This window comes from Asparagus officinalis, chromosome 7 (assembly GCF_001876935.1).
Source record: "Asparagus officinalis chromosome 7, Aspof.V1, whole genome shotgun sequence".
Classification (NCBI taxonomy): Eukaryota; Viridiplantae; Streptophyta; class Magnoliopsida; order Asparagales; family Asparagaceae; genus Asparagus; species Asparagus officinalis.
In genome coordinates this window covers 52,766,400-52,791,290 of record NC_033800.1, presented here as the reverse complement: position 1 = coordinate 52,791,290, position 24,891 = coordinate 52,766,400, and the positions used below count along the sequence as shown (strand labels likewise).

Below are 24,891 nucleotides of genomic sequence, written 5' to 3'. Positions count from 1 at the left end.
TCCTCTTCCACCCTCTCTCTCCAACCTCGCTGGGAACCTCCAACACCGCCACCACCTCCTCCACCTCCGCCTCCCCTCGACCTCTACCACTCCATTCTCAGTCGTAGACCTCGTCGCCACCATCGCGCCGCCTCTTCTTCTTCCGCTAGAATCGCTAGATCTGGAGGAATCTAGGGATTGGGTGGGGTCGCTGGAATCACTGGGATTGGCCGAGTTTGGTGGTGGTAGGGTCGGTGGTGGGGTGGTCGGAGGTGGTGGAGGGGGGGGAAGGCAAGGTAGATATTCGGCACCCCTTGTTGCTTTTTGAAAAGTTGTTTTTTGAAAAGCTGAAGTCTTTTGGGTTCAAATTTATCCTATCTGCATGTGTGCATCCTTTTGAGTTGCTTTCTATCCTTTTTTCTCTCATTTTATGTTGATTTTTGCTGGACGTTTTTAGCAAGTTGTGAGCTATAAATGAAAAAAAAAACATGTAGAAAACAGAGATTGGAGCTGGTTTGCTCTTTGGTGATGGTTTTTTCGGTGGGTTATAACAATTTGTGAGCTTATAGTGTACAAATAAAAAGAAGAGCAGAGATTGGGTCTGATCCCCCCCCTGGGTGATTTATTTTTGGTGGGTTTTAGCAATTTGTGAGCTTTAGTGGGTAAACAAAGAAAATAGAGATTTTGGTTTCTTTCTTTGGGAGTTATGAGGAGATTGTACGTGATACTGGGTTTAGCTATTTCATGGATCTGATGGTGAGCTCAGTTATGAGGAGTTTGTGTTGCTTGCGAGATGACGAGGTCTCAGAAGGTGGAGGAGAAGAAAGCTAGGGTGGAGGATAGCTTGATTGTGGAGAATGTAGGTTTGTTTTTATGCCATTGCTTTATGATTTGAACGGAAGTATTTAAGAATAAAGTGAATTTATGTTAGTTCAATTTTTATAGTGGTGTATCTTGTTTTGCAGTGTTAGTAATGTAAACTATAGAAAATTAACTGTTAACGTTTATTTGTTCCATGTTAAGTATAGTGGAATAAATGTTAACTTTTTTCTTTTAAATGTTAAGTTTTGTTAATTAGCTGTTAAGTTTTACCTATTACATGTGAACTATAGCCGATTAACTATTAATGTTTAGTTATTCTATATAAGTATAATTGAGTAATTGTTATCTTTATTCATTTAAGTATTAAGTTTTGTAAATTAACTGTTATGTTTTACCTAATATATGTAAACTATAGTTGACTGACTGTTAACATTTACCTAATCCCTAAATATAATTGAGAATCATAGTGTACCAAAAGATAAGATTGGGATATTACCACCAAATCTGTTGATTGTTTCACAAACGATTTTATTGCTTCTTTACAGTAAAGTGACCAACTGCATCATATTAGCCCTTATGTTTTGATGATGTTCTTACAACCACCATTATCGGTACTAATGGCTTATTGAGTATAAATGTAGTAAATTCATTTGTCAAGCTCGTTAGTACCATTAATGGAGGATGGATGGAATATATGCTACAACGAAGTTATCCAAAGGAGGAGGAGGCCAAGAGATGAAGCAACGTTATTTCAAGAACGACAAATTCGAATAAAAGCTTCATCCGATTCAAGCTATATCAAAGCTCAAGTATATTGCTCTCTATATGAGGATATTAGCTTTCTTTTGTTTTTCTCTCTAGTGCTAGAATGTAGGCAAAGAGTTACTGAGTTTACTTGAAGCTATTGGGAATCACACACACGTTTTTAGACTTGTGCTTTTAAGCGTTTTTTCACAAAATACTATTTTTCACAAGTATGAGTACCTATCTGCAAAATTCTTTTTCCAAACAGTTTGTTTTTAGTATTAAAAACATTTTACAAAGTTTCAGAATTTTCAGAGGTCAAACGAATATTTTGCAAATATATTAAGTTGGTCAAAAAAACTGATTTTCAGAATATATCAGAAATCGGTCGACCGGTCCGGTCGACGGATCCGATGACCTTTCTTCAGTTTGTTTCCAGAGTGTCGTCGGTCGACCGGTACGGTCGACCGAATTTTCAATCTTCAGATCGATCGACCGTGCCGGTCGACCGATGAGGCTCTGCTTGTTTTTCCAAGTTTCCATAGCTACTCGCGGTCGACCGAATTTTTCGGTCGGTCGAAAGTAGATTATCTTCCTAAATAGGAAGATTGGGTTTTTGTTTTTAATTGGTTTAAACTCTTTTATAAAAACCCCCCAGACTGCTTCTTCTTCCCTAGCCCTAACGTTTGCAAAAACCAGAGAGCTCTGTTTTCCTGAGAAAATTTTCAAATCTGTTTTTCTCTGTGTTTTTGTGTGTGATTCACTTCCCAGCTTCAGTAACCTTTCTCTTTGTCATAGGGGTTGTGTAAAGAGAGAGTCTTTTACTTTTTTCTTCTGCTGTGAGGGTGAGATCTTGTGTAAGATCTACTGTGAGGGTGTGATCTGTTGAGATCAAACTGTGTAGTGAGAGAGATCGTGTGGGATCGCTGTGTAGACGAAGTTCCGGCTTCCAAACCGGGTGTGTAGTGGATTTCTCCTCGAGAGTGGGGAGCGGGGACGTAGGCCAGAGGGCCGAACCTCGTTAACACATCGCGCGTCAAGGATAACGAACTCCTAACCCTATCTCTCTTACTTTTATCGCATTTTTGTTTTGTGTTTTGCTTGTGCTGAATTTATATTGCATATTAGAGCCTCTTGACCCTAATCACCCCCCCTCTAGGGTCCAACAATTGGTATCAGAGCTTGGTCTCTATATCAGTTTTTGGTTTAACAACCTTAGAGAAAAGATCTAATGGAGGCCTCTTTGAATATGCATATGTTGGAAGGACAATCCACCACTAGACCACCTCTCTTCACAGGGACCAATTTTGCTTATTGGAAGGCTAGGATGAGAATTTACCTTCGTTGCATTGATCTTGACATCCTAGGGCTTATAGAAAAGAAATATGTAGAGAAGTCCAAAGTTGAGAACATGTCCGATGATGAAAGGCACCTTGCCAATCTCAATGCTAAGGCCATGAACGCCTTAATCTGTGGTCTTTCCCCCAATGAATACAATAGGGTTTCCACGTGTGCAACCGCATACGAAATTTGGCAAAAATTATGTGTCACACATGAAGGAACACCCCAAGTTAAGGAATCTAAGATTAGTGGACTCATGCATGATTATGAGCTATTTAAAATGCTTCCTAATGAATCCATTGATGCTATGTTTTCCCGTTTTACTAATATCATCAATGAATTACATGGTCTAGATAAGCAATTATCCATTCAAGAGATGAACTACAAGATACTTCGCTCATTGACTCCGGCATGGGAGCCCAAGGCTACGGCCATTGAGGAAGCTCATGACCTCACTATCTTAGCTCTTGATAGTCTCATCGGAAAGCTCAAAGTGCATGAGAAGAAGCTCAAGGGGAAGGAGAAGGAGGAAGTGCCATCACGAGAAGTTGAGGAGCCGTCACCAAAGTTGAAGACCATAGCTCTCAAGGGAGCTAGTGACAACTCATCTTCGTCGTCGGAGAGTGAAGTTGATTTTTCTAGAGAAGTGGCTCATCTCTCTAGAAGAATCTCTAGACTTATAAAAATGAACAAAAAATTTAACCCTCGATCTAACAACAAGTTTTCCTCTCGTGTAGGTAAATGTTTTGAGTGCAATGAACCGGGTCACATCGCTAAGGATTGCCCCAAGCTCAAAGAAAAGTACATGAAGTACAAGAAGAAGAAGGCTATGTATGCCGGATGGGAAGAATCCGAACCAAGTGACTCGGATAGTGATGAAGAAGGAGCCAAACTTGCTCTTCATGACCCAAATGTTTGTTTCATGGCAAATGAACATGAGGTAATATCCGAGGCCGAAAGTGAATCTTTTTATATGCAATGTGACATAGCTATGGCTTTAGAAGAGTTGAACTTTGAATTTAAAAGAATGTCTAAAGAATACTCTTCTTTCAAAAAATTGCATGCCTCTTGTGATATTAAGCTAGAACAACTAACAACCTCTCTTGCTCTAAAAGATGAATTGCTTGGAGATCTCGATTTTGAGAACAAGCAATTAAGATCAAAGATTGAAAGACTAGAAATTGAGGGTTGTAGGACTAGACCCACTCATGCTTATGCCAACTACAATCACCATGGTAGAAATAGGTTTCATGGTTCTAACATTCGTACATACAAAAGAAATTTTGTATGCACCTATTGTATGAGACATGGACACATTTCTACTCATTGTAGAATTAAAGACAATGAAGATTTTTATGGTTTGATATGGGTACCCAAAGGTACCAAAACTACTAACCACCAAGGACCCAAGACATGGGTACCTAAAGCTACTACACCTTCATCTTCTTCTTTTGTAGGGAACGTCACGGCAACGACGTAAGGAGATGTGGTACCTTGATAGTGGTTGCTCACATCATATGACGGGCAACAAAGAGTTATTTGCAACCCTATCAAGGATTGAAGGAGGCAATGTCTCCTTCGGTGGTGGTGAGAAAGGTAAAATCATTGGTATCGGTTCTATTGGTAAGAAACCCTCACCCATTATTGAAGATGTTTATTTAGTAAATGGCTTGAATCATAATCTTCTTAGCATTAGCCAATTAAGTGATAAAGGTTTTGATATTTCTTTTAAACCGGATAAATGCATCATTAGTATGGATGGAAAAATTGTTTTTATTGCAAATCGCAAGTCTAATGTTTACATTTTTGAGATGAATGAGTTAGTGAATCAAGATGTGAAGTGTCTTGCGGCAATTGATGAAAATCCTTGGATTTGGCACAAGAGACTTGGACATGCAAATATGGAGTTAATATCAAAATTGTCTAAGAAGAATCTTGTGAAAGGGCTACCTAGCTTGCACTTCATAAAAGATACAATTTGTGAGGATTGTGCCAAAGGTAAACAAACAAAGTCTTCTTTCAAATCCATCCATGAGGTATCGACTTCTAAACCCTTGCAATTACTTCATCTTGATTTATTTGGTCCTATGCGTGTTACCTCTCTTGGAGGCAAACACTATGTTTTTGTGATTATTGATGATTTTTCTCGTTTTACATGGACAATATTTCTTGCTAAGAAAAATGATTGTTTTGAAGAATTTGCTAATCATGTTAAAAGAATTGAAAATGAAAAGGATTTGAAAGTTGTTAAAATAAGAAGTGATCATGGTGGTGAATTTCAAAATGAATTTTTCTATGATTTTTGTGCTCATCATGGTATAACTCATATGTTTTCCGCTCCTAGAACACCACAACAAAATGGTGTTGTTGAACGGAAAAATCGTACCATACAAGAGATGGCACGCACTATGTTAAACTCATTTGATTTACCAAAATATTTTTGGGCGGAAGCCGTCAATACGGCTTGCCCTGTTTTAAATCGTGTTTTGATTAGACCAAAGCTTAAGAAAACTCCTTATGAACTTTATTATGGAAAAACTCCTTTCATTGGTTATTTTCGTGTCTTTGGTTGCAAATGCTTTATTTTAAATACAAAAGATCACCATGATAAATTTGATTCCAAAATTGATGTTGGTATTTTCTTGGGTTATGCACCTCGAAGTAAGGCTTATAGGGTCTTCAATAAACGAAGCCTCGTTGTTGAAGAGTCTATAAACGTTACTTTTGATGAGACTAATGTTGGCTCTCAAGTTGTGTTGCCTAGGAAAGATGATGATGATGATATTGAGGGAGGATTGGACTTGTTGCAAATCAATGACACTCCCTCTATAGAAGTTCAAAAGGATGTGGATAGCACAAACGCTCAAGATCAAGTTGAACCACCTAAAGCTTGGAAATTCACATCAAATCATCCAAAGGAACAAATCATTGGGAGCCCTTCAAAAGGAGTTATAACTCGCTCAAAAGCCTTGAGTGAATGTGGTAATGTTGCATTTCTATCTCAACTAGAACCTAAAAAGGTTAATGATGCTTTAAATGATGAGTTTTGGGTTTTGGCTATGCATGAAGAATTAAACAATTTTCAAAGAAATGAAGTTTGGAAGTTAGTTCCTAGACCTAACAATGCTAGTGTTATTGGTACAAAATGGGTTTTTAGAAACAAACTTGATGAACATGGCATTGTAACTAGAAATAAAGCACGTTTGGTTGCCCAAGGATACAATCAAGAGGAGGGCATAGACTATGATGAAACCTTTGCACCGGTTGCAAGGTTGGAATCTATTAGGATGTTTTTGGCATTTGCTAGTTTTAAAAATTTCAAACTATTTCAAATGGATGTCAAAAGTGCTTTCTTAAATGGTTTTATAGAAGAGGAAGTGTATGTTGAGCAACCCCCCGGTTTTATAGATCATGCTTTTCCTAATCATGTTTACCGGGTACAAAAAGCTTTATATGGGTTGAAACAAGCTCCTAGGGCTTGGTATGCTCGCCTCTCTAGTTTTCTTATTGAAAATGGTTTTTCAAAAGGAACAATTGATAACACACTTTTTGTGAGAAAAAGGAAAAATGATTTCATTTTGGTTCAAATATATGTGGATGACATTATTTTTGGTGCTACTAATGAATCCTTGTGCAAGGAATTTTCTAAAGTTATGCAGGATCACTTTGAGATGAGTATGATGGGAGAGCTTACATTCTTTCTCGGGCTCCAAGTCAAGCAAACTAAGGATGGGATCTTCATTTCACAAAGCAAGTATGCGAAGGAATTGGTGAAGAAATTCAAGTTGGAGAATTCTAAGCATGCGCCTACTCCCATGAGTACTAGTGTTAAGCTTGATGCGGATGAGAGTGGTGAAGATGTGGACCAAAAACTATACCGAGGTATGATAGGTAGTCTTCTTTATCTCACCGCTAGTAGACCCGACATCATGTTTAGTGTATGTGCATGTGCACGTTTTCAAGCTTCTCCAAAAGCATCTCATTTAATTGCGGTTAAAAGGATCATTAAGTATGTTAATGGAACTTTTAACCTTGGTTTATTTTATCCAAGAAGCACTTCTTTTGATTTATATGGTTTTTGTGATGCCGACTTTGCCGGATGTAAGGTAGATCGCAAGAGTACTAGTGGAACATGCCAATTCTTAGGAAATTCCCTTGTTTCTTGGGCTTCCAAGAAACAAAATTGTGTTGCATTGTCCACTACGGAAGCGGAATACATTGCCGCCGGCCTATGTTGTGCTCAAGTTTTATGGATGAAACAAAGTTTAGTTGACTATGATTTGAATTTTCAAAATATTAAAATCTTTTGTGATAACACAAGTGCCATAAATATTTCCAAAAATTCGGTTTTGCATTCTAGAACTAAGCATATTGACGTGCGCCATCATTTCTTACGCGATCATGTAGAGAGACAAGATGTATCCCTAGTATTTGTTGACACCAAATCTCAACTAGCGGATATATTTACTAAGCCTCTTGGAGAGGATGATTTTTGTCGCATAAGAAATGGTTTGGGCTTATGCACTATGTGAAAGTTCTACATTGCTTGCTTGATTAGTTGCATTTTGCATTTGGCATTTCTCTTTACCCCATTTTTGATGGTGACAAAGGGGGAGAGAAATCTCCTCATTTGTTGCATATATTTAGGGGGAGCTCATAGATAGGGGGAGCACCTATCTATAAGCTATCTTATTTTTGCTCTTATATAATGGTTGGTTGTCATCATCAAAAAGGGGGAGATTGTTAGCCCTTATGTTTTGATGATGTTTTACAACCACCATTATCGGTACTAATAGCTTATTGAGTATAAATGTAGTAAATTCATTTGTCAAGCTCGTTAGTGCCATTAATGGAGGATGGATGGAATATATGCTACAACGAAGTTATCCAAAGGAGGAGGAGGCCAAGAGATGAAGCAACGTTATTTCAAGAACGACAAATTCGATCAAAAGCTTCATCCGATTCAAGCTATATCAAAGCTCAAGTATATTGCTCTCTATATGAGGATATTAGCTTTCTTTTGTTTTTCTCTCTAGTGCTAGAATGTAGGCAAAGAGTTACTGAGTTTACTTGAAGCTATTGAGAATCACACACACGTTTTTAGACTTGTGCTTTTAAGCGTTTTTTCACAAAATACTATTTTTCACAAGTATGAGTACCTATCTGCAAAATTCTTTTTCCAAGCAGTTTGTTTTTAGTATTAAAAACATTTTACAAAGTTTCAGAATTTTCAAATCAGATTTCAGAAGGTATCAGAAATCGGTCGACCGGTCCGGTCGACCGATCCTATGACCTTTCTTCAGTATCTTTTCAGATTGTTGTCGGTCGACCGGTACGGTCGACCGAATTTTCAATCTTCAGATCGGTCGACCGTGTCGGTCGACCGATGAGGCTCTGCTTGTTTTTCCAAGTTTCCATAGCTGCTCGCGGTCGACCGAATTTTTCGGTCGGTCGACCGAAGGCTTTTTCCGATCGACCGAAATTTTCTTCGGTCAACCGATTTTAGTCTTTGTTCAGCCGCGACTTTTTTTTTAAACGGTCGTTTGCCTCGAATGTTGTGCTTTCACCTAATGGTGTTTGGCACAGTCTGAGCTAACAACCTGAAAAGGAGATTATCTTCCTAAATGGGAAGATTGGGTTTTTGTTTTCAAATGAGTTTATCTTTTCTATAAAAGCCCACAGTCTTCTTCTTCCTCAGTTAGCCCTAACGTTTTGAAAAACCAGAGTTTTCTGTTTTCCTGAGAAAAATTTTCAAACTCTATTTTCTATCTGTTTCAAGTGTGATTCACCTCCCAGCTTCAGTATACCTTCTCTTTGCTATAGGGGCTGTGTAAAGAGAGGTTCTTTCATTTCTTTCTTCTGCTGTGTGAGTGAGATCTGTGGAGATCTACTGTGAGGGAGTGTGATCTGTGAGATCAAACTGTGTAGTGAGAGAGATCTGTGGAGATCGCTGTGTAGACGAAGTTCCGGCTTCCAAACCGGGTGTGTAGTGGATTTCTCCTCGAGAGTGGGGAGCGGGGACGTAGGCCAGAGGGCCGAACCTCGTTAACACATCGCGCGTCAAGGATAACGATTCCTAACCCTCTCTTATTTTGGCAAACATGTTAACTCTTGTGGATAACATGTTTAACTCTTGTGGATAACATGTTAACTCTTGTGGCTATATGTTAACTCTTGTGGATAACATGTTAACTCTTGTGGATAACATGTTAACTTTTGTGGCTAACATGTTCATTGTTGTGACTAACGGTTATTTTAACATGTTAACTATTGTGATTAACATGTTAACTATAAGAGCTTAGATGTTAACTAATTATATGAGGATTGGTCTTACGCAGAAATATGTAGATACAATCCCATACAGTAGTTAACATTATCGTAATCTATCTAAGATGACCTCTATTACTTTGTCATCGAGTCTTCCCACGCAGAGCAAATGCAATAGTTCCGGGTATGTAATTGTGCTGTTATCACTAACGATGACATAGCAAGCAATAAGTTACGGAGGGTTAAAATCTAAAACATGAAAGCTAACATCTAAACACGCAAACATAACAAGCAACTAACAGAGGTTCACAGTTAACATTAAAGAGAGTTAACATTAAATTACTAAACATGTTAACTCTTGTAGATAACATGTTAAAATCATCGAGCTCAATCCATGGCTAACATGTTAACTCTTGTAGATAACATGTTAAAATCATCGAGCTCAATCCATGGCTAACATGTTAACTCTTGTAGATAACATGTTAAAATCATCGAGCTCAATCCATGGCTAACATGTTAACTCTTGTAGATAACATGTTAACTCTTGTGGCTAACATGTTAATTCTTGTGGATAACATGTTAACTCTTGTGGCTAATTTGTTAACTCTTATGGCTAACATGTTAACTATTATGGATAACATATTAACTCTTGTGGATAACATGTTAACTCTTTGTGGCTAACATGTTAACTCTTGTGGTAAACATGTTAACTCTTGTGGATAACATGTTAACTCTTTGTGGCTAACATGTTAACTCTTGTGGCAAACATGTTAACTCTTGTGAAGAAGAAGAATTAGCACATATTCACACTTATGTTAAGTGATCTAGGTGGTTTTAACAACAATCACACCTATGTTAAGTGATCCAGGTGGTTTTAACAACAGCGTGGCTGAGAAACAAGTTTTAACAACAACGTGTTAGATGCTACGTATTATAGTTATCAATTTACGTATTATAGTTATCAATTTACGTATTATAGTTATCAATTTACGTATTATAGTTCTATTTTAATGCGTTAACAGATTATGTTAACATGCTACGTATTATAGTTAACATGTTAAATGAGAACTATATTAACGTGTATATGACCCGAAATAACAGTTAACAGATAATGGATTACAAATAACAGTTAACGGATAATGAATTATAGTTAACAGTTTACCGAATATAATTATCAATTTATCAATTAAAGTTAACATGCTACGTATTATAGTTAACAAGCGAACTGTGAAGGTTAACATGTTACCAGTGTAACTTAACAAACGAACAAAGAAAGTTAACATGTTTCTGATGATATTTACCAAATAAATTACAAAATGGAACATGTTATCTTGATCTCATGCAAAAAGGAACATGTTACTCAATACAGACTAAAATACTAATATCTATGTATCATCACACTCACACAACACTACTAGAATAATTTCAGTCTATTGTATAATTGGCGGTGCATCAGATACATTTGCGGCACAATGACTTCAAATCAGAGAACTAGAGGAGCAGTGATCTGATCTTCCATAGTCAACGAGACGCTGGCCCTCCAAAAAGTCAATCTATGAGTGATTGTCTGCTTCTTGATCAGCTAAACTCAACACCGTCTCGTCCATGCCTTCACGCCAGAGGAAGAATCCCGTCTCCAGACCTTTCGCCGCTACCTCCAAATCCCAACCGCTCACGGCCCACCCCAACCCCGACTACACCCCCTCAGTCTCCTTCCTCGTCTCCTCCCTCCCCTCCCTCCGCATCCAGACCCTGGAGCTCTCCCAATCCAAACCCTTCCTCCTCTCCCTCCCCGGCCTCGACCCCTCCCTCCTCAACTCCCACATTGACTCTGTCCCTGTCGACCCCCTCCACTGGTCCTACCCCCTTCTCCGCCCACTACGACCCCTCCGTCCCCGAATCCTAAACCCCCAAACTAATCTGTCAATCACCCAAAACAAAGCAAAAAAACACAAATTAGAACTCCTAAGATCTCCACCAACCTCATCAAAAACAACCCCACACTCGGCCGCGATCCCCTTAACCAACTCCGACGCCGACGGATAGGCCGCCAGAATCAGATCCCGACCCGCCCAAGGATTTGACAACGGGGAGAGAGTGGAGGGGAGGGGCTGACGTGGCGATGGAGGCGACGGAGATCTGCTCTATCTCGGGGGGATGGGGCGACGGGGGAGAGAACGGAACCCTCAAAACTCAAGAGGGGTAGACAGAGGAGGAGAAGAAGAAGAGGAAGAAGGGTAGCGATGGTGACGGCGGGGGCTACGACTGAGGATGGAGTCGACGAGGTCGAGGGGAGGCGGAGGTGGCGGCGGTGTTGGAGGTATCCAGCGAGGTTGGAGAGAGGGTGGAAGAGGAGATGAGAGGAGAAGGAGAAGATCTGAAGAAGAAGAAGAAGAAGAGGGTAGTTTGGGGTTTTTTTGAGAATTAATTCTCTTGGGAATTGTAAAAAGGACAGAATCACATTAACTTTTTATTTTTGGGGCTAATACACATAAAAAATAATACAGGGGGCTGAGACACATCAACTTTTTATTTAAGCAATTTTTCCTTAACTTTTTGAGGGAAGCAATGTTTTGTTGGCGTAAGAAAATACAATATGAATATTGGTTGGCGGGTCCCATTGTGAAGGTTTTTTTAGAGATTTAACATATTACTTTAGAAGAACATGGATAAAAATTATGACTTGGGAGAACATTAACGCTGCATAATTTTACCGTGGTTTTTTGTATAAAAAAAATGTATATTATTTGGATACTTTTTTTTATAAGAATTTGAAGAATATTTTAACCATTTGTATTTGTGATATATAATTGTATGTATACGTGTGGTATTCTACTTTTTCCCCCCCAATAAACGTGGTGTTGACCTCTTGTGTGAAGATGTCACGCGATATGAGAGGTCGCACGTTTCGTACTTTTGATTCTTCTCGTTCAAAACGTGGGTTGGGTTAGTTGTCATTCATTGAAAGGGAGAGAAGATGACAGTTAGCGTTTGTACAAATAATTAAACAACATGGTGCAGCCTGTAAATCAAAAAATAACACTTTTTTTTTTTTTTACAGTTTCAAATATTATGGACTCTTCTCTTTATTATACTGAAGAACATGTGATTTGTTACATCATGGTGGAATACTAGGTGGACCCAATGTTGGCTCAACAGTATGGGCTTTATAAAGGCGATTTACTAGTTTTCAGCAGGTTTCTTTCTTTTTTTTTAAATATTGTTTGCTTTGGTTTTTTATTTTGCGTAGTAAATATAATGCTAGTTCCTTTTAAATATAAAAAATAAAGATTCTCAGCATACGTAAAAGTGTTCTTTAAAAAAAATAAGTACTGAACGTGACAAAAAAAAAAGGATCACAAACGCACTATATAAAATAATATACACATCCACCATATTTTGCATAGATCCACTCAAATCGAAATGTGCTGTGTTCCACCTTGCGCTTATTTCCGACCTATTTATTGACTATTTGGCTGATAATTTTGGATTTTGAAATTCCATATTGTTGATGTCCGAGGTGTCAACAACGGGATTAGAGGTTAATCTCAAAAAACAGCGGGGTTTAGGATTGACATCAAAGATGTTAGGGGTTCCTTCATCCCTTTGGTGACAGATTATCCTACGGGAGGAGAGTATTGCAAAACCACAACACGTTAGAAGGTCGGAGTTGGGTTTTTTCTGGTGATCCCTTCGATGATCAAGTTAGTATTTAGCTTGAGTAGAGAAGAGGATCAATGAACTGAATAAGTTTTAAGTGTGCAGTTATTGTCTTTTTCAGCCAGAGGTTGCTTACCTAGGTTAGTAGGCGATGGGCCTATTTATACCCAATTGAGAGGGGGTGAATATGTAACTTTGGTCGAGTACAGGCAGACGGTTGAGTTCGTATATGTTTTATAGGTGTCAGCTGTAGATGAGATAAGTAATCTATGAGCTTGATGTGATGGCGACTGAGAAGGCGTGGTGCTGACGATGGGTGATGAGTCATGGAGACTATCATGGAATGAAGCAATGAAGATGCTGACTATCGCTAATGGGATGACATCCAGCTGTCAGTGAGGTGCTCGAGAACAAACCACCTCTCGACCCAGCTTTGTGAGTGGGCCGACAAGTACCTTTTTTTAGTCGGCCTCGAAAGTGGTCAACCCGGCATTATGGAGTGAAGAGGAGTAGGGTCGATTTGAATGGTGAGTCAAGTGAGAATGCTTCGTAGCTCGGTCCTCCTTAGGAAGGGATAAATGTTCACGCTATTCGAATCACTCTGACTAGGATTTTAGGATGAAATCGATCTGATGATTAGTTAGTATAAGACACGGATTAACACTTAGGTTCTATGGTGGCATAACACATAATTACAAATTTCAAATCCAACAAATTTTTTTCTTTCGTTATTTTATGTTTGGTTCCATCGGAAATTGATTATGAGGCAACTTTTCTCTTTTTCTTCAAAACATTGGGAGAAGAGAGATTCTAACACATAGTTTTTGCTCACGTCACAACAAGTTGCATCAGCTTTTTTCCTAAAAAATTCATCAAAACAAACATAAAATTTCAACCGGATATTTTGACTGTCATAAAATTCTTGGTATAGGATTCGCTTTAATATGTAATGTTAAGAAATTTTCATGAGTTGAACAGAGCGTAGAGGAATTTGTTACTAGAGTGGAGTATTAGGTGGACCCACCTAGTGTGGTCTCTATATTATGGGTCAAATTTGGCCATATTGATTAGCTTCCCACAAGGAAATCTATGTGGGGTTGAAGATATTTATGTGACGCCAAACTTAGTGAGAATGAATGTTCATTAAATTGCATGGCTTAATGTGGATTTGGGCTGGACTTGTGACAATCATTCAAACCCATGTTGGGTCCAATTTAATGCACATTGCCATGGAGACCGTAGACAGCTTTTTGGGAGAAAGATTTGGTTCCTTCTCTTTTGAAAGGTTAAAAATGTGAGATCTACTCATCAATTATGAGGAGCACCTTCTGCAGGACAATCATTTTTAGTTTTTGCCTTCCTTGTTAAGTGAGATGAGTGGCTCGGTTGGTTGGCACCATGAGCTTCTGAGGAGGGACGATACATTCGAATCTCCCCTCAGGTAATTAAATGCTTATTTGGTCGATGCCTGTCGCTTAACTTGAGCAGGAATTAGTCTTATCCAATAAAGTGGGAACACCTTGTGGCTAAGAACGCCCCTAAAAAAAAAAGGGAGAAAAAAAAGACAATAATAAATGGGGGTACAGTTCATTTTTTGTAAAGCAGTAGTTTTTCATTAGCTTTTAAACTCGCGGAAATCACGTGATGATCAAGGTAGACATTTATCAGTAACAAAGTCTAGCGGGAAAATGAAAAATAAGTGTTGTCAATGGGATCACCGGATCAGGGATGTACATGCTATAGGAGAATGTACATCTCCCACTGAGCCTAATTGTAAATGCCACGAAGCATGAATTTTACATGCAAGTTACATATTAACTTGAAAGTTTGAGCTCAACTAATAAGCCAAAAATAGTATCTGTTCATGACACTGTTGTCATATATCTATTCCTCTATAATAACGAGGGATACAAAATTCACCATTCATACTACAATAAATGCTATAGTAAATTACGGGAGCATTGGTACTGTATCTCAAACATGAAGGTCCAAGATTCACTATCCATACTACAGTAAATTATTATAGTATTATTATTGTAACACAAGAAAAAACTGTTTACGTTTAAAAACATTACTGTAACAATATTACTGTAGCTCAAGTAGGATACTATAGTATTTAAAAATTGTTGCTGTAGCATTTACTAAAAAACTACATTTAAATACGAAACTATATTTATATACAAAACTACTGTAGTAGAAATAAAAAATAAGTCATTCTTCGCACGGGATGTTCACTAATACTCTACAATAGCAGAAACATGCAGAATTTATAAATGCAAGTCTAAAAATTCCATAGGGCTAGTAACATCGGTTCTGAAACGTACCAACCAAAAAACATCCCCTAGAAAAACCCATTAAACTTGAAGCAGCAATTCAACACGGACATAAAGCTCTGTATAGATTTTCAGAAAACCTCAGTTTAATTACAATCAAGCGACACCGACAAAAAAGAACTCAGCTTAAATAGCTTTACATTTTACATAGCTCATCTATATCGATTACAGAAGCTAATAAATTTAAGCTTAGAAAGTATTGAGCCAAACGGACTACAATGTGAGGTTGTAAGTTGATAAACAGGGCAATAAGCCTTAGGCTTGCTTGTAGAAGAGAACGTAGGCTTGATCATGCAAAACTTTGTTTGTGCCTACAGCAGTAACGGATGCATCATCATATCGAAGCCATCGACCAGCAGAGTATCTTGTATCGGCGGTATAGTGACCTTTGGACGGGTCCTGCCCATGGTGTGTAATGGTTGCAACAAGCTCATATTTTCTTCCCTGCACAACAAGTCAGAACCATTCATTAGTGTTAATATGTAGTTTTTTGGACATGAACCTTTAATTTTGTAGAAAACTTGTGAAATTGTTGCTAATGGTGATAACGGTTTGGATAAAAGGTCTAAACTAACCTTAGACATATGAAAGGGGAAGAGTAATATAGAAGATATAAAAATTATACAAGGGCAAACTGTGCATAACACTATGCAAGCGACACAACAATTAAAAGAAACTTTCATTTAGAGACCTCTTATTATTATCTAACAAAACGCCCAGGTCATCTATTAAGGACCAGCCCACACGCCCACCACTTAATAAATTTAACAATATGCCAAAACCAAAGCCTATAAAATAAATCCACCCCTAGCTGTCAGTCATGATAATTTGGTCAAAAAGTTCATTCTGACGTGAAAAAATTTCTTCAACTTTTGTGCAAAAACCCAAATCCTGATAGTTTAGCTATACAAAGGTCTTACGCGTTTAACACAGTACTCCAAGCTTTTCCAAAATTAAATGTTATTAATAGCAAGATGGATGCTATGAGTACAACAGATGACTGAAACTATAAATACTTGGCAAAAGCATCTAACCACCAGATATTATTTTTGTCTTTACATCGTCTTAGTTATGAGTCTAAGTTATGGTAATATGGTAGACTTAATGTACATGCCACTTTGGCAATTATCCCCAAATAGTCCAGGCATATATCACTCGTCATTTATTCCATCAACACGAGAATGATAAACATGTACACCCAGTTTTTTAAAAGAGAACCAAGACATGCTCAGACAAAAGAAAAAAAAGTACAAACAGGACAAATAAAGCTAAGCCAATCATTACCGGAAAGAAGAGGGTGAACAATAATTGCAGTGAAACTAACCTCTGATAATGGAGATACAAGCAAGTCACGGGCTAGAACCAGTTCAAGAGGGAAGTGGACTGGTTTGTGCAATTTTGTGCTCCCTCTACTTCCATAACTGAACCTCATTAAGTGTAATATCAGTATCTTAGAAAGTGTCTGTATCTGTACTGACTTGCTAGCACTTACGACCCCAGCCTGCACAAAGAAGAGTTTCGTCCATTAAGAGACAACACAAATTTGACATGTAAGGCAGTAAAACAGTCGCTAAATACCAATGTCAAAGGAAATAAATAATTGCATCTATATTTTGCATAATCCAGAACAAGTAGCTTCTTTATCTCAGATATGTGGCTGATACATCTCAAATACATCACAAAGAATACGAAGCAGAAAGGTGTATTCAGCACTTATCAAACAAGGACTAGAATATCAATGTTTCTGAATCAAGGACTAGAATATCAATGTTTCTGATGTAACAGTTACAAATTGAAATGGGGTTACGCTTGTTGTTTCACAGATTCTAAGCCAACAAATTAAAAATGTTTCAGATGACAAATAACATTTTACAGTAAGAACTTCACACCTTTCCAGCTGATGCCCTGTATCCTTCAAGTGCTTCGGGAGCAGAGAAAAGGTGGAGTGCGTCTTCAATAGTATGGACAGCATCAGGTAGAATATCAAGATGAAGCAAGAGGAAGGGCTGAACTGTAGCTGAAGCCTTATTGCCTACAGCAATATAATAATATAAGTAACTCGTATACCAAGGAAGACAGGGTAACTCAGCTACAATATTTCAAATCCAAATCACAAGTACAGTTTAAACATAGTACATCTACTAAGTAACCTTACTAATGAATGATTAAAATGTAACAAGCACACGGTTTTCTTGGTAAGATGACAAAACTGCAAAGTTAATTGTAGAAAATTGGAAAATAGAACAACAGCAGCAGCAACCAAGCCTTTGTCCCAAATGTTTGGGGTCGGCTACATGAATCATATTTTTTCATTCCATTCTATTATGAGTCATCTCCTCCATTAAGTTAGTCTTAATCATATCCTTCTTAATTGCTTCTAATCAAATCATTCTAGGTCTACCTCTAGATCTCCTATCCCCATTAACTCTAATATTATCACTTTTTCTAATTAGTGCACTAAAGGGTCTCCGTTGTACATGACCAAACCATCTTAATCTGTTCTCTCATTTTATCATCGATAGGCGCAACCTCTAATTTACTACGGATGCACTCATTTCTTATCCTATCTTTTAATGTATACCCACAAGACCATTGCAACATGAAAAATGAATCCTAGAAAATTGGAAAATACAATAAAAAATGCAACCAGGAAACATGCAACTTGATTCAATACCTGATTCTTCCAATGCAATGCTTTATTGAAATATCTGGCCTCCTCAAACTAGAATCATTGAACTAAATTTAAGAGGACAAAAGCAAGCAAAAAATTCTCAAACAAATTCCCAAAAGGTAACTGAACCCTTCTCTAGAAATGGAATCAAGTAAGCGAACAATGAATCCTACCAACCAACCCCACTTTCACACAATATGATTACTCTATTCGACCTAAAAGTTAAAAAGAATTCGGATCTCCTCTAATTTTCTAGCAACCTGTATGCTTTAACTGCCCCTTTAACAAGACACCTTAACTTGTTGAAGTAACCATTTCTAAATTGGAATTTACCGACGGTCCAATATATATATTATCTTCAGCAAAGTGATAGCACCCTGAAACTTGCAAACCTCCAGCAAGGCTCAGATTGGGTCATTTACACCCTAAATCTGCACATGAACTGAAGCAACTTCTACTTAGCTAAGCTTTCTCAAGGGTGAACCTGTTGCAGAATAGAATTAGATACAGCTAGTTTTCACTTTTATAATTTTAATTTGATTTCCAAAGACAACACTCATCAAGACCAGTTTTACACCTCCCAATAAAACAAACTACATCAATTTTTTTAGTGTAAATCTGAAAAAAACAACAACAAGGTCATAGACCTTTGTTTCCAGAAAAGGAAAAGATTAAAAAGTTTGGACTACCCTCTACAAACAATGTTAGCTGCTTCATCTACTCCTCTATACTTATAGGAGGATCCAAAGATTCACTATTTATATACTACAATAAATGCCACAGTGAAATACTGTGGCATTATCAATGTAGCACAAAACAGAATGCTGCAGCATTGTTAAAATCACTGTAGCATTTACAGAAAATTAGCACAGCATTTAAAAAAGGATTACTGTAGCAGAAATAATAAATAAGGCCATGCTTTGCACGGGGTGTACACTAGTATCCTCTAAAGGGAAGATCATATTTTACTAAAAATACATGATGCTAAGGAAGAGGGGTCAGAGCCTCTAAAAGCTACTATAATTTCAGAACTGCCTACCTTTGACAAACTGTTGCATGACAGCAGTTGGCAAGATTTAATAGTCAAGTATATTAAGTACTTAATGATTAAACACTGTTACAATGAATTTGCATAACACCAAAGGATACTTGCTTGTCCTAAAAGTTAGCAACTCACACATGACATGAACAGCTCATGCAACTTCATATGGCAATGGTAGAGAAGTGAAGAGATGTAAAATAAATCACTTCCGAACGCAAACGATTTTGATTTGGAAAACTTAAAGCTCTATACACAAGTGACATAAAAGGAAAAGGAGAATCTAGCACCTAAGTTGCATGGAAACGGGTACGGGTACTGGTGCGGGTGCGGGTACGGGACACGGCAAAACTATAAAATGTAGGGTACGGGGACACGACTACATATATATATTGAATTAATACGGTACATAAGATAAAAAATTTCCCCTTCATGTGTCATTAGAATTAAAATTCCGATCACATTTTTGAGTTTCTTTTATCATATTGATTATCGTGAATTGTAAACTACTCATTTTTTTTACTAGACATCTAAACGACCCATTAACTATATAGTTTTGAACTTGGGTATAGACTGAAACGAATCTGACCCGTATCTCATTAGTTTCAAATGATGGATGTGAAGTGTAAGCTCTACGTCCAGGAAGTCTTTGACAAGTGTTTTAATTAACACATATATCATATAATTAATTACATATTGTAATAAATGCATGCATATATTCAAGAAGTGTCCATGAAGTTTGGGTACGGGAAAGTGTCGGGTACGTGTCCGGTACGGGTACGGCTTCATTATAGAAGTACCCGGGTAACATAGTCTAGCACTAACTGCATTACAATAGCAAACGTAAATTACCTCTTGCCTTCACAACACTCCTAAGTTGACCCCCAAAAATTGCACTAAGTTCAGATGGAATAAAGCTCTGAGTCCTGGTCACTGCAGTTTTGTTTTTCGGTCCAACAGTTTCCCAACCATCATCATCTTCAGTAGATGAAACTAGAGGCAACCTCTCCTCATTTGAACTTGAGAAATCGCCTCCGAGCTTTAGCAATTCATCATGCATCCGGTCCATTACAAAGCTAAGAAATTCCTGGGCATCTTCTTGCCTGAGAATGATACACGATTCAGCAGAAAGATTTAGATATATACAAGTATACTAAGAAAAGAGAAGTTATTGGAAACTACAGACTTTTTAAAATAATCCTTAATATACATAGTTGTCTGAGAATGAAATGTGATCTTGAAAATTATCGTTTTAGATACAATAATGCTTCATATCTAGGGCTTGAAAATAATCCTTAATATACATAGTTGTCTGAGAATGAAATGTGATCTTGAAAATTATCGTTTTAGATACAATAATGCTTCATATCTAGGGCTTGGATCCAAAATGGTTATGCGCAAACAGACCAAGGCCAAACTTACACGTAGATATTGAATATATGTAGAATTAGGGTCATGCATAAGAGAATTTATGGAATCTAACAAGCTATAAGTTAAAATGAGGATAACCAATATAAATAAATCTACAAGTAAGACCATGCATGAGGTAACTTATGGAATCTAACAAGCTGTAAAGTTCAAATGAGAACAGCAGATGATATATGTTTCCCTAAAGCGCATAAAAGTAAATGGAAAATAGAACATGAGATAAATTTCAACTGACTTAATTGATTCCAATCAGAACATGATGGAGGGAAACTTATTGAAAAATATAATTAACACTTGCAATAAAGGATAAAATGTTTCTCGGATCCGTGAAACTTCCACAACAATATTCCTAACCAGTTCCATAATCAAACTTTCATCAATATCGTCTAATATATCACATCAACTAAGAGAAGAATAACATTAACCTAGCCGAACCATATTGCCTAGCTCCCAAGAGCAACATCAAAATCATGTTACCTCCCATTGCCTTTCAACTCCATCAATTATGTACCGTATATATGGAAATACTTCTATATAACATGAATCAAGTTATGAAAGCATGCAGTCCACCAAAAGATTGAAACTGAAGCAACCTTTGTTTTGATAACTTCAGCAGCACTTGCAAATGCGCAATTATTAACATGCCCATCTAGTACAGCTGTACACAAGGAAATCCACTCTAATGGTTCCATAATTCAAAAGAAGATGTTGATGAAATTGCACATATTATTCTATATCTTTCTGCAACAGAAGAATCTCTTGATCAAAGTAAAATAATCAATACTTACACAACAACTCAAATAAAAACATATGGAAAACTTTTTCTGCTTGCAACTATTTAGCAACCAGAAAGAAGTCAAATTCAATAATAAATGTAACAAGGCATAAAAGCAGTTTTCTCTAGCAACTTTCAGACCTGAATACATTTCATAGATTAGGAAGACGCGTTAACAAGAAAAATGCAACATAGAAGCACAAACCTGGGTCTGCCTGATAAGCTATTTGGGAGATCAGGAGTAAACATTTTCAAGACATCCTCAAACATAATGGGACTAAAAGGCTTCCCTGACTCAATAATAACCTTCTCGTGCTTCTTTTCCTTGGAATCACCAGGTATTCCAAAGTCAGATATAAATTGAGCAAATGCAAGTAAAGTTGGATATCCGACCTAATCACAAATCAGTATCAACAATAAGAATCAGACAAATAACAAAAAGAAAAATGAATCTTCAAGAACACTACGCTGTTAGAACCTTAGGAACATTTCGGTTTGCCAGATCCTGCAAAAGCTGAACAAATGGCGAACAGGAGAGCAGTGCCTGTAATGTGGCGTTAAGGAAGCAAAGATTTCCCAAATTTATTAAGCCCCTAGGGAGGAGGCTTCTGGCTGGTGATGTTTGCTCATCTAGCTTCTTATGAGCATCCTCTGCAAGTTTCACAACTGAGGATGTATCAACAACCTTATCATTTTTCAATCCTTCATAACCATTATCATTGACAAAAGCAGGTTTAACAGTATGCGTTTGCTCTGCTACAGGAGTTACAGAACTGCCAGGTCCAATTTGACGTATGTGCGTTGACCTCAAATGCAAAGTATCCGTTCCATTGCCAGAGATTCCAGAGGCAGAAGAATATCCATTGGAGGTTCCATTTGCTTGAATCGTGGTACCTTTTTCTATATTATTTCCTACTGGCGATTTTTTGTTCGTCAAAGATGTGTTCTTTGCAATCAAATTTGGTGGTTTAATGTTTCTTGATGTAATAACAGGAGATGTCTGCTGGGTCTTAGTGTGGAGGCCTTCAACTGAACTTAAAGAATCAGCTTTTAAAGATCCAAACTGCAGATCTATCTTCTGAGAAGCTTGTTGTAGTCCGTTTTTTTCTGAAGGGGGTTTACGACTTTTCTGAGCTGACTGACTCTGGAACAATTTAGTTTCATCTTCAGTGAAAGATCCAAATATAAAAACCTGGAAAAGGGAACACAATCGAGAAAATTAACAATACATGAAAAGTGGCAACACCAGAGAATTCTTCATCACAGTGATGATCAAAAAGAAAATTTTAATACTAATCAAACATTACATCTAAGAGTTATAACTGGAGGGAAGCAAAAACAACAAAATAAGTATAGTAATATCTATTCAGAATGCAATCAGAATATAGTTTACGGGGATAGAAGCATATGAATCACAATTTAAATTAAAATCACCACGTCAATGCATTAAAAGTTACCCAACCAGAAATTACTGAAAATAATTATAGCATAAGGACATTATGTATTAGAGACCCATTTATCTCAAAAGGTAACTACAAACAAAACATGCATGAACATCTGATTGACATTTGCAACACGCATCAAACTCACCATTGCCAAATGAATTATACCAGAGTACAATAAAGTGCCACGCATCAGTCCTAGTTGCCATAGTTCCCAGCTTGTATGCCACTTAACTAATGTTTCTCTAGACATCAACAGTCATAGCACTAACCTTCACATTGCCCACGGAAGAGGAAACATACTTGAACAAGTATGGCAGTGAACTAATAACAGCTAAGAAAACCAACTTGTACGGCCAGATATTTTCACAACATGTCAGAAGAGATGGAAAATTCCTCAACTGACTCTTGTCCTCTAAATCTGCCCACATTCGGTCCTATAATTTGCAACAACCTCCAAAGGACACTAGCTCTTCCCTTAATACATGAAGCAATAAGAATAAACTGACAAATATCCAAAGACTGTTAAAAGGCAAAGAATCTCAAATCTCTTTACACATCTCATTATTATCCCAAAAAAAACAAAAAAAAGGAAAAGAAAGAAAAAGAAAGGAAAAAAAAGAAAGAAAAAAAAGAAAAAAAAAGAAAAAAAAGTTGCATATTGCTATTAGAAACCTAAACCAAGGTTCAATTTTCCATCCTCCAGTCATCTAATGCACCACAAGCCACATAACCTCAACAAAAAAGATGAGTTTAGGGGAAATATACCCCGCGAACATTTACCTCTGCACAAAACTCTAGTGACAATACATGAACATGGAATAATTCCAAACCTGCCTACATTTGGTTGGTGCTATAATTTGCACAAAAACCCGACAAAAAGACACTAACATAATACATGATACAACAGGAACAAACCAAGTCAATACTTAGAAAAAGCCAGTAACACTAAATTCTGACATTATACAATCTCATATTAGCAAAAATTAAAAAATTAAAAAAGTAAAAAAAAATCAATTTGCGGTTATTAGAATTTAAGCGAAGGTACAATCTTTCCACCATCTGGTCATCTAATGCACCCTAAACCCAAATAACCGAACGAAAAAGTAGGGTTTTGGACGTCTGAACAAACATAACACATAAATCAGTAAGAACAAACCAAATCAAATGTATGAAGACTGTTAAAATTACAACACCATTACATCTCTTAAATTAATAATCTCATATTACCCAAAAGATTAAGCTTTTATACTGTCAGTAGAAACCTAAGCCAATGTTCAATCTAGTACACCACAAAGATTAGGGTTTTGGAGGGAAACACACCTGTTGATCGCTCATTGTGACCGGAAAACCCTAGAAACGAGAGCAACGCATGGAGTAAAGATCTGATTGTTCTGCCGGAACGAGAGAGGGGCGAGCGGCGTCGAGAACCAGCAATTGGAGGTGGAGCGGGAAGAAGACATGAAAAGGGCAGAGGAACCTAGGGTTAGGGTTGGGCTTTCGATGACGAAGAAGGCGGCGGCGTGGTCGAAGAAGAAAGCTACAGGGGAAAAAAGCGTGTGATTTTGGGAAGTGGTGAAGGTGAGAGGGTTTTTTATATTTTGGGGAAAAAAGTCCTTTTCCCAATAGGAAAGAACGAGTGTGCTTTGGTTGCACAAATTTATAGATTTTTTTTTAAATATCAGATAATGGTAATTCTATAATTAAAAATTTCTATAGATTTCTGTAAAATGTTTTTGGTTCAAAAAAAATTTACAGAAATGCTTTTTGTAATATATAAAAAATATCAAAATTTACTGAAATTAATTTCCTCTCAAAATGAGCAGAAATCACCCAGAAATCTGAAACCACATTAATAATTTTTTATAAAATTGACATTTTTCTATAAATTTAGAGGGTGTTTAGTTTAATTTCTATAAATTATAGAAAATCTTGCTATTTTCTATAAAGTTATAGGCAATTTTCTTGTTTTGAACCAAACAAGCAAAGTAAACAAAACATGAAAATTGGTACTTTTTGACTTCTCAAAACTTTTCCTATAATTTTTTAAGAAATACAAGGAAATCATAGTTTGGGTGGAACACATTACCTATAATTTGTAGAAATTGAATATGACACTCCCTAAGTGCAAAGGACAGTCCCCTTTTTTATTGTGTTTTAAACTTCTTTTTTTCTAAGTTTTAACACATTTGATTTAATTATTTTATGTTTAAAAATTAGAAATCATATCTACTCCTCTATACTTGAACGGAGAATCCACATTTTCATATATTTAATTTACTTTACTGTTTATAATATAGTAAAATATTGTAGAATGAATAGTAGCTTCAAATGATTTATTATTCATACTACAGTAAATTAGATTTACTGTTTATGATACAGTAATTTAC

At 37.0% G+C, this 24,891-nt stretch overlaps 1 protein-coding gene across 1 annotated transcript; it reads right to left on the bottom strand.

The window, feature by feature from the left end:
• LOC109848339 (ubiquitin carboxyl-terminal hydrolase 24) lies at window positions 15,140–24,118 on the bottom strand. Its single transcript, XM_020417786.1, has 7 exons — window positions 23,825–24,118; window positions 21,538–22,251; window positions 21,265–21,452; window positions 19,709–19,959; window positions 17,036–17,178; window positions 16,471–16,647; window positions 15,140–15,590 (listed from the first exon to the last, which is right to left on the bottom strand). The coding sequence occupies exons 1-7, from the start codon at window positions 23,837–23,839 to the stop codon at window positions 15,402–15,404; spliced, it is 1,677 nt and encodes a 558-aa protein (XP_020273375.1). The 5' UTR covers window positions 23,840–24,118; the 3' UTR covers window positions 15,140–15,401.

Coding starts and splice junctions, on each gene's coding strand:
- LOC109848339 (XM_020417786.1), bottom strand. Junction 19,960..21,264: donor AGCTTATCAGGCAGACCCAG/GTTTGTGCTTCT, acceptor TATCATTCTCAG/GCAAGAAGATGCCCAGGAAT. Junction 16,648..17,035: donor ACAGGGCATCAGCTGGAAAG/GTGTGAAGTTCT, acceptor TTCTTTGTGCAG/GCTGGGGTCGTAAGTGCTAG.